Source organism: Bubalus kerabau, chromosome 9 (assembly GCF_029407905.1).
Source record: "Bubalus kerabau isolate K-KA32 ecotype Philippines breed swamp buffalo chromosome 9, PCC_UOA_SB_1v2, whole genome shotgun sequence".
In the NCBI taxonomy this organism is placed as follows: Eukaryota; Metazoa; Chordata; class Mammalia; order Artiodactyla; family Bovidae; genus Bubalus; species Bubalus kerabau.
In genome coordinates, this window is record NC_073632.1 from 31,487,444 (window position 1) to 31,507,559 (window position 20,116).

Genomic DNA, 20,116 nt, shown 5'->3' on the forward strand with positions numbered 1-20,116 from the left:
ATATCTCATCACCTGTCTTTCCATGTCAGCTATAAGAAACTCATTTTTAAAGGTTGCTCAGTTGCTTATTGGCACACACCATCAAGTATTTAGGTGTATTATCTTGTATTCCTATAGACTGCTGCAACAAATACCCTTAAATACAAACTTTTCTTTATTTTTCCAATTATTTATCTGAGACAAATTTATAACAAATTCCTGAGCCAAAGGATTTTCAAGAGTTTTGACTAGTACTGCCAATCTGTCCTCCCAAAGTCTGTATCAATTTACACCCCTGCCAACTGAGTGCCCAACTTACACTCTTATTTTTCCACCTGAAAAAGTAATACTGAACTCAATTAAAGAAGCATCTTTTGATGAATTCACAGTGTAACTGCATGAAATGATTAGTATGATCCACAAGAAAAACCAAAGTCAAACCTTTGCTCTGCCACTCCATATATACACACACATACATACACAGAACCAACTCTTGACATAGTAATGTTACTACAATGCACTTTTCTTCAAAAATAAAAAAAAAGCAAAGTATAACTAAAAATTAAATGACTTCTTTGGAACCATGATGAGAATTCTTGGGGGGGGGGGGTGGAGAACAAACAGAGAAACACAAAGCAAAGAGGAGATGCAGGTGTTAAAAATGGTGTAGCCTGTCCATTAGCACAGGCTCAAATCACTCTTCCATGTACCTTAAATGACTACACTCATGCTCAGTCAAGGGTAGCCAAAACCAGAGTGCTAAGTGTTAAAATTCTTAACAAAGAAACCAGAAAAACATGAACACACTGCAATTCTACTGGGATAGGAAGACCACAAAAAACAAAACTTCATTATGCCATGGTCTAACTGAAGTGTTTAGCTAGATGACAGATCTGTAAGCTGTACAATTTGATGCTAATTAAGTTGATAATGAGATTATATGAAATTTTTAAAATTTCTATTAGGGAAGAATCAATAGGATATTTTCTGATATCTTTTTAATATTTACCTCAGGAAAAATTACAAAGGACGGTGATATGAAAGCAACTGGCTTCGGAAAGAATAGGAGAAAGGAAATATTCTTCATGTGGATATTTTCTTAACCTAAATTTTAACAACCTTTGTATTTTTTCTTTGGTGTTAACAGGCTAACAGACCAACCCAATGAAGTATGGTGCAAACATACTTAGACATATTTAATATATATGGTGATTTGGGGTGGGCTTGGGGGGGTTTATATTTTGGGGTTTTTTAGATTTTTAATAGTTGGGAACCTGATTTTACAAAATTCTGTTATTTCAGTCATGATAGTTAAGGAATGTTATAAATTATGTCACCACAAGAAGATCAAACTAAGAGACCTTAAAAGTTTAACACGTCATTTTTAGAAGACTTTCAACTAAATGACATGTGTCTGTAATCTTTACAGTCTTGTCACCAATGGCACAGGGAGCATTCTCTGGTGTCAACACCAGGACCCAAGAACCAAGCAAAAGACAAGGAGAGGCAAAAGGTAAGTAGGGGTCAGACCGGCAGGAACGGTCACCAGGGGCAGCTGCACGGTAATCCCTGTGTCACAAGTGCCCAGGGTTACGTCTGCATTTATGGTGAACTGAATTTGAATTCACACTCTTAAACACATGTGCATGTATGTTACATTTCCCACATGACCCCACACAGAGATTATTATCTGGCAAAGGCACAGCAATCAGAATTAGGTGAACAAAGCAATGATCCATTAGGGCAACTGCTCAAGGCAGATAGATAAAGAAGTATTCAGTATTAACACACAAAGAATGTGTGATTTTCACCTCTTTGGGACTCATCCGTAAAAATGAAAAACTTGGACAACTTCTAATATACTCGGGAGCCTAGAAGACCCTCCAGATCTGGCCCTACCCACAACTCAGGTCTTGTCTCACAGCCTTCTCAGTCTTCTTAACCTCGGTCTTTCAGCAGCCCTTATTTAACTTCTTTCAATTCCCAAAATGTGTCTCACTCGCCCCAAGCCTTTTCCAAGATAAAAGTCTGCAACAGCCCTGGTCCACCCCTTACCCAGGTCAGTCACGCTTATTCTTTAAAGCTAGACTTAAACATCACCTCCGCTGCAATGCACCTCCATGGAGGACTTCACCTCCTTTGTTAAAACTTCTTTTAGAACAACATGCAATTAGCTTTTTTCATTTTCTGTCTACCCAAGTAACCTGCAAGCTCTCTGATGCCAAGAGTTGCGTATCTTGCTCACTCTAGCACCCCATGCCTTCTGGAACAATTATTGGTGGTTCTATGTGTGTGCTCAGTAATGTCCGACTGTTTACAAGCATGTGAACTGTAGCCCACCAGGCTCCTCTGTCCATGGGATTTCCCAGGCTTGAATACTGGAGTGGGTTGCCGTTTCCTTCTCCAGGGATCTTCCTGAACCAGGGATTGAACCTGTGTCTCTATCACCTCCTGCACTGGCAGGTGGATTCTTTATACTGTGCCACCTGGGAAGCCTGGAACAATTCCTGGAATTTAGTAAATACTCAAATATTTGTTAAATGAATAAATGATGGGATTGTGTTTAATAAAGCTACTAAAAGACTCAATACTAAAAGTAACTTCTAGTTTCTCCAAACAGGTCATGAAAAGCCAAGTTAAATATGCTGATATTCACTGTTCTCTTTACAAAGGTAAAAGAATCCAAAGCTTTCAGTTAAGCTGTCTCCTTTCCTCACTGTTTCCCTAAAACCCTCAAGTTGTTAATGGTAATATTATATCACTATACATATAGTGAATAATAATCATTTCAGTGAAAATTAACAGCATGTAGCTATTTTTGAAATAACATTTTTCTTTTATAACTATCCTTACCATTAATAATGTAGGTAGTTATAAATTATAAAATGGCTAGTGAAAAACAATGCTACCCAACTGTATCCAACTCAAAACAAACCAAGCAAATGGTACACACATCTACACCCACAAGATGCTAGTGAAGAGTTTTCTTGATATTAACATCCAGTCATCCACTACCTCATCAATAATGATATACACCAAGAGAAGCACACATATGCTTTATTAAATCCATAACCAAAACACTTTTCCTATCAAGGCTATAATTTTAACCAAATTTAAAATCTCATTTCTGAAACCTAGCTTCACTCATACCTTTTCAGTAGGTTTCAGAAATGAGATTTGAAAATATATGAAGACACAGAAGCAGCATGTACAAAGGCCCCCAAATAATGCAGAGTATAACGAACCTGATGAATGTCAGAGTTGCTCTGGAATGAACTATGGAGTTGTGTAAAGAGGATGGGTGGAGAAGGCAATGGCACCCCACTCCAGTACTCTTGCCTGGGATCCCATGGACAGAGGAGCCTGGTAGGGTGCAGTCCATGAGGTAGCTAAGAGTCGGACACAACTGAGCAACTTCACTTTGACTTTTCCCTTTCATGCATTGGAGAAGGAAATGGCAACCCACTCCAGTGTTCTTGCCTGGAGAATCCTAGGGACGGTGGAGCCTGGTGGGCTTCCGTCTATGGGGTCGCACAGAGTCGGACACAACTAAAGTGACTTAGCAGCAGCAGCAAAGAGGATGGGGGGGCAGAGGATGGGAAAACAGGTGGATTGCATTTCTAGCATACAGGTAAACTAGCAAGAAGGAAAACACCTGATAATTTAGATAAAAATTATAGGCACCTTCCACTTATTTGGCTGTATTCATGAAGAGGTAAAAGCAATCCCTAAGGCCAGAAATGAAAGAAGATGCAGAAAACCACATGGTAGGTAAACTGATACTTGAGAGCTGAGCTGAGGCCGTGTGCTAGTCTTGAGTAGCCAGAAGCTTAGATTTTAACAGCCCTTTGAAGAACAAAAGACCAGGCGGTGGGGACTAAGCAAGACAGCTAATTGGAACCAAGACCTCCTCACACAGCTGGGACCCTCGAGTTACTTCCTTACTAAAATTAGGAGAAAAAAAAAAAAACTAACAACACCTTCAAGCAAAGGAAGATCACAGGAAAACAATTCACTTGACCTAGGTCTTTGGTAGTTGTGGTAGGGGAAAAATCTCTGGGGCATTTGTAAACATAGCTTGTCACCCTCCTGGAGTTTGTGATTCAAATTTTTATTACAGATTCACACTCCTCTATCCAAGACCCTTGAGCCATATATGTTTCAGAATTTAGGATTTTCCAGATTTTCCAAAAGTAGTATGAGGCACACACCCATAAACTAAGTAACCTAGTATAATCTGGGCAACATACATACAACAGTCTTTCTGTAGCTCAATATATGAACCTTCAAGGTAGGTAGTAAAATGGCTATGATTGATCATGTTTTGTCAATGAATGATTTCCAAAAGAATTTTGTTCTTCTGAGCTTTTTGGATTTTCAAATTATGAATAAGAATTATGGACCTTGACCTGCATTAGATGGGAAGCTCCAAGAACAGAAATTAACTTAAGGTACTCCCAGGATGGTAGTCCATGTGGGACCTTATAGAAGCAAACACAAATCCTCTCGAAATACAGTTAGGCTTTCTAGGACTCCCACAGATGAAGTCCTAGACAACATGATCTCAGAGTCCAAAATTACAAAACATGTAAGGAAACAAATCATTATGGAAGGTCAGGCAAAAACAATAGCAGAAGCAGAGCTTCATGTAATTGATCTGTGAGATACAGAATATAAAATGAGTTGTGTTGAAAATGGTAAAGAAATAAAAGAGAAACTCAAACTGTGAGCAAGAAATGTATATTATCTCAATGCAAGGTAATACTGAAAAACTTCAAAAATGAAAAGTATAAATGAATAAAATTAAAAATTAAAGATGTGTAAAAGCAGACAAGATATAGCTAAAGAGAGAATTAATGAACTAGAAGATATCTGAAAAAGAAAGCATAGTAAAGAAAGTATTAGAAACTATGAAAGGTATATTTAGAGATGGATATAATGAGAAGGTCCAGCACATACATAATCAGGTTTGAAGGAGATAAGAAAGAGAATGGATGTAGGGAACAATCAAAGATAACAGAAAGGCAGGGAATTTTCCAGAACTGATGAAAGACATAAATTCTCAAATTCAGGAAACCCATCAAGTTCCAAATAGGATAAATAAAAAGAAAACTACATCTAAACAGATATACAGTACAGATGGAGGAGACAAGATTTATAAAGCAGCCAGAGAAAGAGATTACCTGAAGGTAGGCAGACTAATAGATGACTGCTTAAGAGCAACAGTGGAAGTCAAATGTTACCTTTATAGAGAAAATAACTCAATCTAAAACTGTATATCCAGATAAACTATCCTTCAAAAAATGTGGGTAGAATAAAGATGTTTTTTAGACAAAAACAGAGTTTACCACTGAAGAACCTTACTGAAGGAGATTCAAAAGGATATAGTACAAGAAAACCTAAGGAATAATGAAGGAATGGTTAGCAAAAAAGTAAAGGTGGATATAGCTACATAAGCACTGCCTATATGAAATAGTAATGTTTGGCTTTGGAGGTTAAAGATTTCCCTTGTGGCTCAGATGGTAAAGCATCTGCCTACAATGCAGGAGACCTGGGTTCAATCCCTGGGTCAGGAAGATCTCCTGGAGAAGGCAATGGCAACCTACTCCAGTATTCTTGCCTGGAAAATCCCATGGATGGAGGAGCCTGGTAGGCTACAGTCCATGGGGTCGCAAAGAGTCAGACACGACTGAGCGACTTCACTCACTTTGGAGGTTAAAACAACAGTGGACTAAAACCCTGGACAATAATAGGATGTAAGAAGTGGATGACTGGAATGGAAAGCTTCTAAATTTCTCTTTTGGGGGGAGGAATAAAAAGAGACAGTGGTCTAGGCAGCCTCTAAGTACATATATTAAATTTTTAAGGGCAACCACTGAAAGGACTGAAATAGTAATATATATAGCTTCCAAACTATAGGGGAGGGAAGTGGAATTAAAGTAAAAACCAAAGCAATCGAAAGAAGACAAAAAACAAGCCCAGTAAAGGGAAATCAGAAAGGATCACATATCAGTCGTTATGTTGGCAGTAGCCGTAACGGCACTAGCAATGCTAACTACCACAGTGGTAGTAATAACTGATGCTCATTGCATGTTTGTGTGTCAAGTTCTGGGCTAGTATCTTAGATGCATTCTCTCTCTTATTTCTCACCAAAATTGAGGTAGATACTAATATTAATCATTTTATAGATTAAGACTAATTATTGATCAAACCAAGTAGAAGACAGCTAAAGAAGGAGAGGTCAGTTCTAAAAGAACTGACCACCCACTGTATTTGAATGGAAGAGAACCCTTGTGGGAGTGGTCTGGGCAATTTAGTGGACAATGTCTGACACCCTACAAGGATTCTAACGTTTCATGTGTGAATTAGGCCAAAAAGACAGAATATACAAAGGAGGCTTGAGCTGTGTTTTCTGTCTTTGGAATTATGAGTGTCTCTTTCAAGAAGCTTGGTTGTGAAAGAAAAGCAAGGGGCTGACAGGTTGGTTGCTGGAAAAGGTCATAGAATTCAAGGAGAGTTGTGTGTAGGAGGTTCTGTTTGTTTGTTTTCAAGGGAGATACTTGAAAATTTCATGAGAGAGCTAGAGAGAGAAGTTTAAGATACAGATGACACAAAATAACTGATGCAGAAAGGAGAAGAGTTATACCTTAAAATAAAAGTGCTAATCCTAGGAGAAAAAATAAATGATCAGGCCCCAAGGCAAAAACCACACATAGCAAAGATCTAGCTTCTAGCTTCTTTCTCCTGGGAATGGCACATCATAAGATCTCTTAGAAGACATTGGAGCCTTCTTAAAGATGCATAATAGAGAAATCTTACGGACATATGGGAGAACAGGGGAGGGAAACAGGAGGATCCTCACACACTTGGCACAAATGGAAGAGAAAGCAGGAAAAAGAGCTGTAGATGGGCTGCAGGCTTCAGGTTATAACTCTCTCTGGTTTGCACTTTCATTCAACTGCTCCAAAGAAGATTCCATCATTTTTCACTTATAGGTCATCATGTAATTGACACCGAGTACGCCATTCAACTATTCTCCCCTTAACGAAAAACACAAGATAGAGAAACTTCCACATTACATTAGCACCAAAGAAAAACAGATAGCCAACCTGTCCCTTACAAGCAAGCAAAGTATTCCTCTGTAAAGAGAAATGAATTTACAAACAAAGTGCAACTGGAGAATAAACATTTTTTAATGGCAAGAAATGCGGCTTTTCAAATTATTTAACTGCATTCAGATTATATGGAAGGTTCTCTCGGGAGCTGCTGGCTCAGGAGTTGAATCATCTAAAATACAACTCTGTAAGTTGTATTCTCTGCCCTCAGGGAACATGGTTATATGTCACATTTGACCTTCTTTACCAAGTTATTAAAACCAAGATAAGCTCCAAAGAACACCCTATCCCAACATCAACCAATTTCAAGAGAGGAGGTAAGATATTTAAAAGGGTATTTACTTGTGAAGGGCTTCTCTCATAGCTCAGTTGGGAAAGAATCCGCCTGCAATGTAGGAGATCCTGGTTCAATTCCTGGGTTGGGAAGATCCCCCAGAGAAGGGAAAGGCTACCCACTCCAGTATTCTGGCCTGGAGAATTCCATGGACTGTAGAAGGGATAGGCTATCCATTCCAGTATTCGTGGGCTTCCCTTGTGGCTCAGCTGGTAAAGAATCTGCCTGCAGTGTGGGAGACCTGGGTTGAATCCCTGGGATGGGAAGATCCCCTGGAGAAGGGAAAGGGTACCCACTCCAGTATTCTGGCTTGGAGAATTTCAAGGACTGTGTAGTCCATGGGGTCCCAAAGAGTTGGACATGACTGAGCGACTTATTTCACTTCACCTCACTTACTTGTGAAAAGCTAAGGGAAAGATCCATGGCAACTAAGTGCACAGATTAAATTTCAAATTAAGACTTCAACAACCATTTATTAAACATTAAAACTAATATGGCAATGAACCAAACATCTAGATTTTAATCTAAAATGCAGGAAGCTAATTTTGCAATTACGATATGAATGTACCTACTGCATACATAGTTTTACATATTTTTTCATATACACAATCTCTTAAATCACTAGAGTAACTTTTAAAAAAATGATTTATCAGTTTTATACTGGTTCTAAGAAAGTATCTGCTAACCACACTGATCTCAAAAGGGAAAGAAAAAACTAAAGTGACCCAAAGACATTGAACATTATACCATAAAAAATATTTCTCTGAAAATGTGGAAGTAAAAAGATCCAGGAAAAGATCTTTATTGTTCCAGTAACTGATATAAAGCCTACTTAATTATTGGGTTGGCCAAAAAGTTCATCTGGGTTTTCCCAGACCACCTTCCTGAGAGGTATGAATGAACTTTTTGGCCAACCCAATATTTTAAATCATTTCTAGGGCAAGCTCCCTGATATGACCTAAGACTCTTTGCCACTCTTCTTCTGCTCCTTCTAACCTCTTCACCTCGCAAGATCTCTTCTCCCCTCCTGGGATGCTGATCATCGTCTGAGAATGTCACAGGACCACACAAATTGGACCCTTTCAGATTTAAGGTGTGAATGATAATAGTGTCGAATGTCTTTAGAAGTCTATTTCCCTCATCTCTTCCTGACTATCTAACAAATAACATAGACTGTTCTAAACCATTTCCACGCGGGCTGGGGCTTCTGTTGAAATCAAGGAGGAGGAACAAAGTATGCTTTGGTCTAAAAAATTAGAGGGTTTCTTTGGACAATAACAAATAGTTAAATGAGAACTGAAATCAAAATAAAATACATTTACAGCAAGTTAGCACACTTCTCATATTGCAAGTTACCCTAGTATTCAGTAAGCTTTTATACACTGTTGCACATTAATTTTACTCAGTAAGCTTAGCTTACACTTTTGATATTAGCACTATAGAAATCTCTTAAGTTATCACAAATACAGATATGATGAGCAACTGAAAACTGATCAACTGAATCAGTATACAAATAGCACTTCTATAAATGAAAATATAGTTTAGATGCTATATCTTAAAGAAGCCTATGTAAAGCAAATACAATTTTTATTTAATTGTTCATTCTGTTCACTCATAAAATTTCTTACTTATTAGCAAATATTTTATAAATGAAGTTAAAGTGGCAGGACTTCTGTGGTCATTTGCCAATATTTGCCTTGAATCAAAATATACTCTATATCTCCTACTACCTTTACCTGATATTCTTATAAGAAATACAATCTTATTTTTTTCTTATTTTTGGAGGGAAAGAATCATTTATAAATGTCAATATCTCTCAAACATAAGCTTTAGAACTTGATTTACTTATTAGTAGAATAAGCTCATTATTAAAAACTCTCAAGAGGTTTAAAATAGAAAAAAACAGGATTACTGACAAGCGATTTGGCTTTTCATAAGGTTTGGCTTGATGTTGATAATAATCTCTAAGACTGAAAGTTTGACAACCTTAAACAGGGTATTTTAACAATATAGTATATACATAGAAATTGTTCATAAAAGCAGTTAATCAAAAGTAATCTTCTACAAGGGCTGTAAAACTTCCCAAATTCTCCCTGCAGGTGTTACTTTGGGTCAACTCTTTATTTTGTTGTTGTTCTTTAACTCTGACACAGCGTTTGGGTAAGCAAGCACTGGATGTTATACTGGATCCTGTTACTGTATTATTTGACCTGGGTTATCCCTTAGGCCATCAACTACAAAACAGAAATGGAAAAACAATGGAAATGTAAAACAGTCTACATTTTGTAATGTAATGTAACCAAGTAGGTGAAAGCTTGCCAAGTCCTGGATATTCTATGTGCTATCAAATAGGTACACAATGTTACAGGGAAAGGATGTACAAAAAAACTAATGTAAAAGTAACACTGACTGCAGGTTCAGTCGCTCAGGCTTAGTTGTGTCCAACTCTTTGCGACCCCCGGGACTGTAGCCCACCAGATTCCTCTGTCCATGGGATTCTCCAGGCAAGAATACTGGAGTGGGTTGCCATTTCCTTCTCCAAACGTTGATTAGGTGTTTAATTTTCATGTGCAAAGGGCAACATTATTCTAGTAGAGTGTGGAAAAAAAGCTTTACATAATCTAAAAGAACCTGAAAACACAGAATCCTTATTTAGATTATTAAGGATTCTATCCTTAATCATATCCTTTGAATTTCATATATAACTTCTGATTATGGAGAAACTTTTCTGAACATATTTTTCCCCCGAGAAACATACTATTATTGAAAACAAGGAAAAAAAATTGAGAATATTTGTCCAGTTTCCTTTTTTCTCTGCCTTCTTATTATATGAAATTCTGCCTCCAGATGTTAACAAATCATTCCTCCAAACGCATAAATCATGTATCATTAAGCCTTATTTTATAGATTACCATACTTAACAATAATTTTTGTGGCCTATCAACCCAAAGAGAAAAAATTATCTTTTAAACCAGTATTTTAAATAATATTAAGTACACATTTCATAAAGATTCTGAGCCCAATTAACCCAAGGTTGTTTTTTTTTTTTTTAAAATCATAGAACCATTAACTCTGTTCTTACAACCTTCTAATCTGAACTCCAAACTGCAAAATTACATACAAATCCAACTAGCAAAAACTTTTTTGGTTTCATTGCCTCAACTCTGTATTTTGTGCTCTTTTCCTCCTAACTAGTATTTAATATTTTCATGACCAAATAATCTTAAGATTATTTCAGTGCCCACAGAGAAACTTAGCTATATGTTTGCATGTTTTAATAACTGGTGTGACTCACTTTTAAAACTGGTGTGTTACTGGAAACCTGTGAATAAATTACTAAGGTCATCTACTGTTACTGAAAGGAACATTACAAAGAATTCTGTACAAAGATGCCTTCCTACAATGCATATACATATAACATTATTCATTTATATGTTGAGATTTTCCATATCACGTTTAATTAAAATAGGTCATATCAGTAACTTGATACATATCTTTCCAAATTCCACCCTAAGGTTGACTTTAAATGAAAATAATCTATTTTATGCCTTATTGGAAAAGTAAAATGTTAAAGAGAAAGACCAATACTCCTCAGTTCTTGGCTTTTGCTCATTTTTTAAAATGAAAGAATAAAAATTTTTCATGCCTATCATAAAAATTACAATAAGTATGTGTAGTTGTGATGCTCAATTTCACACAAAGCCATGCAAACAGGATGGGTATTCTGAAGATTATACCATTCTAGTTCATATGGTTCCTTTCCCCCCTCTCACTAGAGAATATTACTAAAAAAAAAACACACATGGTAGTTAAGTGCAGTGGTTAAAAGCTATGAATATTAGTTACCTTCTCTGAACCTATTAAGCAAAGATAAATTAGAAATGTAAAGCTCAGTGCCTGGCACATAGAAACTGCTCAATAAATGTTTATAAATGTTTAGCTCTTATGATTCCTCATCTTAATAATCTGATACAAGTTCCTTCTTCAGCTGAATTCTTTAAATATGGAATCTTCCCCCTATATTCCACATCTTCAGAATCACCTCACTCACTAACATATGAGGGCGATACTGAAAAACCTGCCACCTGAAAAATTTATAAAAGATTTTCCAAGATCAAAAGATTTAGGTGACTATGGAAGAGTCAGTCTTTCTCTGAAACATATTTAAGGAAAGTCTCAAACCTTTGAATGTTCTCTGAAAGGTATCAATATATGGATCTATCATTTTCAAACCATTTAGCAAATCCACAACCTATAGCTTTTTCTGTATGAGGATTGGCTACACTGACACCTACCTTTCAGACATGAGTCATCCTTTCAGAGTTGGGGAAACTGATGGAAACATGGCTAAATGATTCAGCACACTGCAGCAAAACGAGCTGGTCATGAATTTATAATTTCCACTTGTGTTAGGGGTCCTGGCCCAGCTGACCTCTTACCCCACACTGCATGGATAACATACAATACCATAATCACGTTTTGTAGAAGATTCTCTCTGGAAGAGAGTAATGGTGTGTCCCCCTCAGACAAGCTTCTAGAAGCAAAATTATTCATTTTTATGAGACAACAGGTTTGCAAGCCTGGAGAATCCTTACATCATCCAGCTACAAGCTTCATCAAGCTTTGCTTGTAGCAGGACCAGAGTCAATTCTTACAGTGCTTTCATTTTCTCAGCTGCACAAGGCAGACACTGGGGAAGGCCTAAAGCATAAGAAAATCTGAAAATGGGCAAAGGAAGCCAGATGGGAAGTGGGTACAGCTAGACCGTGTCTCTCATGCCAACACTGACCTTTACCAACAAACAACACAGGAGGATAGATTCTAAGCAGGTCCAAAAGACCGAACAGTAACTACAGAATATATTATTACTGGTAAGGAGCCTCACTACTCAAAGCAGGTGAAAGCCTTTTTCTAAGGGTCCCTAATAGCCCTTCAATAACAAAACATTTACTACGCTAATCCAATGAAACCTTTACTTTAGAAACAGATTCCAAACTAGATTAAAGCCTTTCCCATCAAATAACCAAGTTTTTTTTAAAACAAAATATGAACTGAATGTTTTCATCTAAAATTGCACCATCTCAAATGCTGGCAAAGCACAACCATTTTGTGCCACAGCATGGCCATTCCGCCCAGCAGTTCCTGAGAATGGGACAAAGAAGTGTGCCAGGATGTGGAAAATGAAATCTCCATTATCTGTGAAGTGCAATTTCCTCATTCAGGAGCTTAACTTTATTTCAGTTTGCTGTGGTGACATACACCACACACGCACTGAACCTCAGCAGCACTGAAAGAGATGACACTATTTTAAAAACTACCCCAAATGTAAGAAACAACTCGGGTGATAGATTTGACCTTCCACGAATCCATTTTCGTGGTTATTTCGGTTACGAGTGTGCAACCCCTGGTTTCTTCTAATGTGGACTGGAGAAGGGGGGCGGGGTGGAAAGGGGGTTTAAAAAAAAAGAGGTGAAAAGCGCCTTAACCATAATACACAATTTCTTGGTATCTTAAAGTGTGTTTGTAAATATATACATATATTTCTTTCTTTTCTCCACTAAAACCTTGGAGGTCAGCAGGAGAAAAAAAAATGGCTCAAAGACAAGATTTCAGGGCTGACCCACGGCGACACCTCGACGGTGGGAGATTCTGAGCTCAGTGAGGGGCAGCCCGGCTCCGAGGTCGCATGGCTGCAGCATAAGCCGCCAGCGAGCCCAGGCCGCGCCGCACGCGTCCAGAGCGCCTCGGCCGTGCGCATGTCCCACTTATATAAAGAGGCTTACAGTCCAGGTGCTTTTTCTTGGGGCCCATCACTTCATGAGTAGTGGCTTTGCAGACCGCTCTGGCTACAGCGGAGCCTGTCACGCTGTACTGAGCCGCGGCGATCCGATCCGTGAGCGTTTGGCCCGACATCTTCTCCGGCCGCGTCTACCGCCTCCTCTTCTGCGGGGAAAGAGGGGGGAGCGGGGGGAGGGGGGAGATGGTCCTGCTTTAAGCCGCAGACTTGACCCTTGGAGCACCCAGGCCTTGCCTCCTCCAGCCGCACGGAGGCTCTCTTCTCCGTCCCCGCCCTGGTACCACCTTGCCGGAGCCAGCAGCGAGCTAAGCCCCGCACCGGCGACGCGGTCTGGTGGGGGCTGGGGGAGGGGGAAGGCCTTGAGCGAGACAAGGTCCCCTCCAGGAACCTCAGCGCGGATCCGGCGCCAGCATCATGACAATGTCCCCGAACGACCCTCCACTTCCCTCCCCTACCCCACCCACATGCTGCCCGCCTCACCCCTCCGCGCCCCTCTGTCCAACAGCACTTTCCCCGCAACCTGATCTCCGGTGCCAGACCAGCCACCGTGTGCGTGCGGGTTATTCCCTAGGCGCAGCGCCCGCCCTGCGCCCACCTCTCGCCTCCCCGCCGCAGCGTCTCCTCCGAGCAGCCCACAGGCTTCGGAGAATGGACCGGATACCCTAGCCGTGGCCGCCTCCCTCCTCCTCCCCGCGCCGCTGCAGCAACCGGCTCGGCCCCGCTCGGTAGCGGCGGCGATTATCCTATCGTTGCGCCATGTTACGCGTCCGCCTCCCCTTCCCTCCTCGCCGCCGTCTCCGGGGCCCAGCCGAGGCCCTCAGCCCGGAGCCCCCTCCCCTCGTTCCCAAAGCCCCACCGCAAGGGCCGCCCCGGGGCTCTGCGGAGGCGCCCGAGTCTCGGAGCGCCTCGCCCCTCCTGACAGCGGAGTACAGAAGGGCTGACAGCCCCAGCCCAGCCCCCCGGCCGCCCTCGAGCGCGCCGGGGAGCTGTCACCCGGCCGCTGCCCTTCCTCGCGCCCTAGGATTATCCCCTCCCGCTCCCCGCGCGGCCCGAGCGCGCAGAGAGGCCCGAGCCGGCGCCCCGGTACTCACCCCGCCCCAGGAGCGGCGCTGCCCGCCGCAGGATGAGCGGAGCCCGGGTCGCCGAAGGAAGTCGCGCCGGGTGGGTGTGTGCGGCCGCGCGCGGACCCGGTGCCCCGGGGCGCGATGCCTCGAGCCCCGGCCCAGCCCCCGCCCTCGGCTCCGCGGTCCCTGCGCCCGCCGCCGTGGCCCCAGGAGCCAGCCGCACCCGCCGCTGCCGCGTCTCCCCAGCCCTCCGCGCTGCGGCCCCATCCCCGCCCCCACCTCAGCTGTGGTTGCTCCGACGAGTCAGGTGACGGCGGCGGACAAACCCGGGCGAGCTCTCCACGCAGCGCCTCGCGGCCCCCTCCCAGCTACTCACACACGCCGCCCCCCCGGGGCCGCGAGCTTCCAGGCAAGGGGGCCGCGCGCGAGCATCCCCGGCAGGCGCGAGCAGAAAGAAGGGAGGCGGGGAGGCCGACACCCGCCCAGCCAACCACCCTCCGCGAGGCGCCCGGCAGCCCGTCTGCTCCCTGGACCCGCACCCGGCACGCACTGCGCGCGCGCGCACCGCGCACACCTGCCGGCCGTCTGCAGGATGCGCCCGGGCGGCGGGGGCGTTGGCGCAGCCCGGCTAGTGAGGTCCGCGAGTTCTGCTCCGTGCACGCCCGGGCTGGGGCGTCGTCGCGCGCTGCCTGGAAGAACCCAGCCCTTCCTCCCCTACATCTGATTCTCCCGCCGGCCAAAGGCAGCAGAGGCCTCGATGGGCAGGACGATTTAAAAATGTCAAATTCTGTTGGCCGACAGGGCCGTTACCTGTGTGTCCTCAACTCCTTGGAGCGCCTCCACTTGTCTGTTTTAGTTGGGAGCTCGCGTGGGCAGTTAATTCTCTCGCCACTTTGGTCTTAAACGCATACTGAAGTCTACTACAAGGACGCATAATTAACAAGACTATCGATCCCGTTCCAGATCATATGCAGAGTAGTATTTTAGGTGCGTAAGGAAAACTCTTTTGCACTTTAAATTTTTCCCACTTGAATATAGTTTTTGACTGTGTTAAGTGTATTTGAATTCTATACATGGATTTCTAAACAGGGATTTGGCAACGTTAATGGTTTCACGTGCTGACAGTTTCTGAGATTGTTGTTTACCTTAAACTAAAAAATCTTTTAAATTCTCGCGGTAGAATCGAGATCAGAACTTCACTTGTGAATTTTCTTGCCATTGTTCCTGGCTTTGTTTATGCTTTCTTTCATTTGGTAAAGGGTCGAGTACGCAAAGGCGTGATTTTGTAACTGTTGGGACTGATTCTAGCAGTAATTGTAAGCGTGAAGACTGAAGAAAGACAACTCAAGACTACCTTTGTCAGGTTCTAAATGCTGGTCTTCCCGTACCTAGCAGTGCCACACCTAGATATTTAAATAAGAAAAAAAAAAAAAAAAACTTCCATTCAAAACCTTGTCCTCAAATTTTGTAGCAGCTTTATATGGTGGCACCAAACTGGAAGAATGTCATTCTAGTGGTAAGAGGATAAACAAAGTGTGGTATAACCACACGTGAAATATTATTAAGCAATAACAGGGAACAAAGAACATAAATGAGTCTCAGGTGTACTATGCTACATCAAAGAAGCCCAACCCCACACGCTGCTTATGTCGTGACTATACAACATTCTGAAAAAGGCAAAATTATAGAGACAGAGCATGTCAGATGCCAGGGGTAGGGGAAGAGAGAGACTGCAAAGGGGCAGAAGTTAACATTTTTGGAGTGATGAAAATGCTCTATATCATGATTGCGATAATAGTTACACAACTGCATATATTACTCAAAGCTTACCAGTTTGTACTCCAACAATTGGTGAATTTATTGTATGTAAATTATACCTCAATAAGTCTGATAAAAAGAACTAGAATGGCAATATCATCAGACAGAGCAGGCTGCATAATAAGAAATATTAGTAAGATTTAAAATGCACATTTCATGAAAAAGGAAAGGTTACAACAGACAATGCAGAAATACAAAAGATTCTAAGAGACTTTTATGAACAACTATATGGCAATAAAATAGATAACCTGGAAGAAATGGACAAATTCTTAGATCAGTTCAATCTTCCAAGACTGAAGCAAGAAGAAATAGAGATTATGAACAACCCAATTACAAGCACTGAAATTGGAGCTGTGATTAAAAAAAAAATCTCCCAAAAAACAAAAGCCCAGGACCAGATGCGGAGAAGGCAATGGCAACCCACTCCAGTACTCTTGCCTGGAAAATCCCATGGACAGAGGAGCCTGGTAGGCTGCAGTCCATGGGGATCACAAAGAGTTGGACACGACTGAGCGACTTCACTTTCACTTTTTACTTTCATGCATTGGAGAAGGAAATGGTAACACACTCCAGTGTTCTTGCCTGGAGAATCCCAGGAACGGTGGAGCCTGGTGGGTTGCCTTCTATGGGGTTGCACAGTCGGACTCAACTGAAGCGACTTAGCAGCAGCAGCAGCAGGACCAGGTGGCTTCACAGGAGAATTCTATCAAACATTTAGAGAAGAGCTAATGCCTAGCCTTCTAAAACTCTTTCAAAAAATTACAGAGGAAGGAACACTTCCAAACTCATTCTACCAGGCCACCATCACCTTGATACCAAAACCAGACAAAGAAAACTACAGGCCAAAATCACTGATGAACATAGATGGAAAACTCCTCAACAAAATTTTAGCAAACAGAATTCAGCAACACATCAGAAAGCTCATACACCATGATCAACTTGGGTTTCTTCCAGGGATGCAAGGATTCTTTAATATATGCAAATCAATCAATGTGATACACCATGTTAACAAATTAAAAGATAAAAACTATATGATCATCTCAATAGATGCAGAAAAAGCCTTTGACAAATTTCAGCACCCACTTATGATTAAAACTCTTGAAAAAATGGGCATAGAAGGAACCTACCTCAACATAGTAAAGGCCATATATGATAAACCTACAGAAAACATTATTCTTAATGGTAAAAAACCAAAGGTATTCCCCCTAAGATCAGGAACAAGACAAGAGTGTCCACTTTCCCCACTGTTGTTCAACAGAGTTTTGGAAGTCCTAGCTACAGCAATCAGAGAAGAAAAAGAAATACAAGAAATCCAGATCAGAAAATAAGTAAAGCTCTTTTGCAGCTGTTTACAGATGACATGATAATCTACATAGAAAACCCTAAAGATAGTATCAGGAAATTACTAGAGCTAATCAGTGAATTTAGCAAAGTTGCAGGATACAAAATCAATACACAGAAATCACTTGCATTTCTATACACTAACAATGAAAAATCAGAAAGAAAAATTAAGGAATCAATTCCATTCAGCATTGCAACAAAAAGAATTAAATATCTAGGAATAAACTTACCTAAGGAGACAAAAGAACTGTACACAGAAAATTAGAAGACACTAATGAAAGAAATCAAAGATGACATAAACAGATGGAGAGATATTCCATGCTCCTGGGTAGGAAGAATCAATATTGTGAAAATGACTATACTACCAAATGCAATCTACAGGTTTAATGCAATCCATATCAAATTACTAATGACATTTTTCACAGAACTAGAGCAAAAAATTTCACAATTCATGTAGAAACACAAAAGACCCCGAATAGCCAAAGCAGTCTTGAGAAAGAAGAATGGAGCTGGAGGAGCCAACCTTCCTGACGTCAGGTTATACTACAAAGCTACAGTCACCAAGACAGTGTGGTACTGGCACAAAAACAGAAACATAGACCAGTGGAACAAGATAAAAAGCCCAGAAATAAACTCATGCACCTATGGGTACCTTATATTTGACATAAGAGGCAAGAATATACAATGGGGCAAAGACAGCCTCTTCAACAAATGGTGCTGGGAAAACTGGACAGCTGCATGTAAAAAAATGAAATTAAATCACTTCCTAACACCACACACACAAATAAACTAAAAATGGATTAAAGACCTAAATGTAAGACCAGAAACGATAAAACTCGTAGAAGAAAACATAGGCAGAACCCTCGATGACATAAAGCAAGATCCTCTATGACCCCCCCCCCTAGAGTAATGAAAATAAAAACAAAAGTAAACAAGTGTGACCTGATTAAACTTAAAAGCTTTTGCACAGCAAAGGAAACTATAAGCAAGGTGAAAAGACACCCTCAGAATGGGAGAAAATAATAGCAAATGAAACAACTGACAAAGGACTAATTTCCAAAATATACAAACAGCTCATACAACTCAAGACTAGAAAAACAAACAACCCAATCAAAAAGTGGGAAAAAGACCTAAACAGACATTTCTCCAAAGAAGACATACAGATGGCTAACAAACACATGAAAAGACGCTCAACCTTGCTCAATGTTAGAGAAATGCAAATCAAAGCTACAGTGAGATATCACCTCACACTTGTCAGAATGGCCATCATCAAAAAGTCTACAAACAATAAATGCTGGAGAGGGTGTGGAGAAAAGGGAACCCTCTTGAACTGCTGTTGAGAATGTAAACTGATACAACCACCATGGAAGACAGTATGGAGATTCCTTAAAAACTAGGAATAAAACCACCACATGACCCATAAATCCCACTCCTAGGCACATACCCTGAGGAAACCAAAATTTTTGCAGCACTATTTACAATAGCTAGAGCATGGCATCTGAAGTGAAATAGATGGGGAAACAGTAGAAACAGTGTCAGACTTTATTTTTGGGGGGCTCAAAAATCACTGCAGATGGTGATTGCAGCCATGAAATTGAAAGACACTTACCCCTTGGAAGGAAAGCTATGACCAACCTAGATAGCATATTAAAGAGCAGAGACATTACTTTGCCAACAAAGATCCATCTAGTCAAGGCTATGGTTTTTCCAGTGGTCATGTATGGTTGTGAGAGTTGGACTGTGAAGAAGGCTGAGCACCGAAGAATTGATGCTTTTGAACTGTGGTGTTGGAGAAGACTCTTGAGAGTCCCTTGGACTGCAAGGAGATCCAACCAGTCCATCCTAAAGGAGATCGGTCCTGGGTGTTCATTGGAAGGACTGATGCTGAAGCTGAAACTCCAATACTTTGGCCACCTCATACGAAGAGTTGACTCATTGGAAAAGACCCTGATGCTGGGAGGGATTGGGGGCAGGAGGAAAAGGGGACGACAGAGGATGAGATGGCTGGATGGCATCACCGACTCGATGGACATGAGTTTGGGTAAACTCAGGGTGTTGGTGATGGACAGGGTGGCCTGGTGTGCTGCAATTCATGGGGTCGCAAAGAGTCAGACACAACTGAGCGACTAAACTGAACTGAGAGCATGGAAGCAATCTAGATGTCCATCAATAGGTGAATGGATAAAGAAGTTGTGATGTATATACACAATGGACTATTGCTGCTGCTGTGAAGTTGCTTCAGTCGTGTCTGACTCTGCGACCCCATAGAGGGCAGCCTACCAGGCTCCCCCATCCCTGGGATTCTCCAGGCAAGAACACTGGAGTGGGTTTCCATTTCCTTCTCCAATAGATGAAAGTTAAAAGTGAAAGTGAAGTCGCTCTGTCGTGTCTGACCCTCAGCGACCCCATGGACTGCAGCCCACCAGGCTCCTCTGTCCATGGGATTTTCCAGGCAAGAGTACTGGAGTGGGGTGCCATTGCCTTCTCCTCAATGGACTATTACTCAGTCCTAAAAAGGAATGCTTTTGAGTCAGTTCTAATGAGGTGGATGAACCTAGAACCTATTATACAGTGAGTCAGAAAGAGAAAGATAAATACTGTACTATAACACACATATGCGGAATCTAGAAAAATGGTACTGAAGAATTTATTTACAGGACAACAGTGG

At 41.5% G+C, this 20,116-nt stretch overlaps 1 protein-coding gene across 7 annotated transcripts in view; it reads right to left on the reverse strand.

Annotated features, from left to right (window-relative positions):
• SNAP91 (synaptosome associated protein 91) overlaps window positions 1-18,046 on the reverse strand; it is a 169,870-nt gene extending 151,824 nt beyond the window's left edge. For 6 of the 7 annotated variants that reach the window (XM_055534928.1, XM_055534926.1, XM_055534925.1 and 3 more), the window contains exons 1-2: window positions 14,569-14,850; window positions 13,212-13,371 (exon numbers count right to left, since the gene is read on the reverse strand). In XM_055534928.1, coding sequence (XP_055390903.1) covers window positions 13,212-13,341 — 130 coding nt within the window. In that variant the 5' untranslated portion in view covers window positions 13,342-13,371; window positions 14,569-14,850. The other variant, XM_055534931.1, reaches the window with a different exon arrangement.
• Between the last annotated feature and the right edge of the window lie 2,070 nt (window positions 18,047-20,116).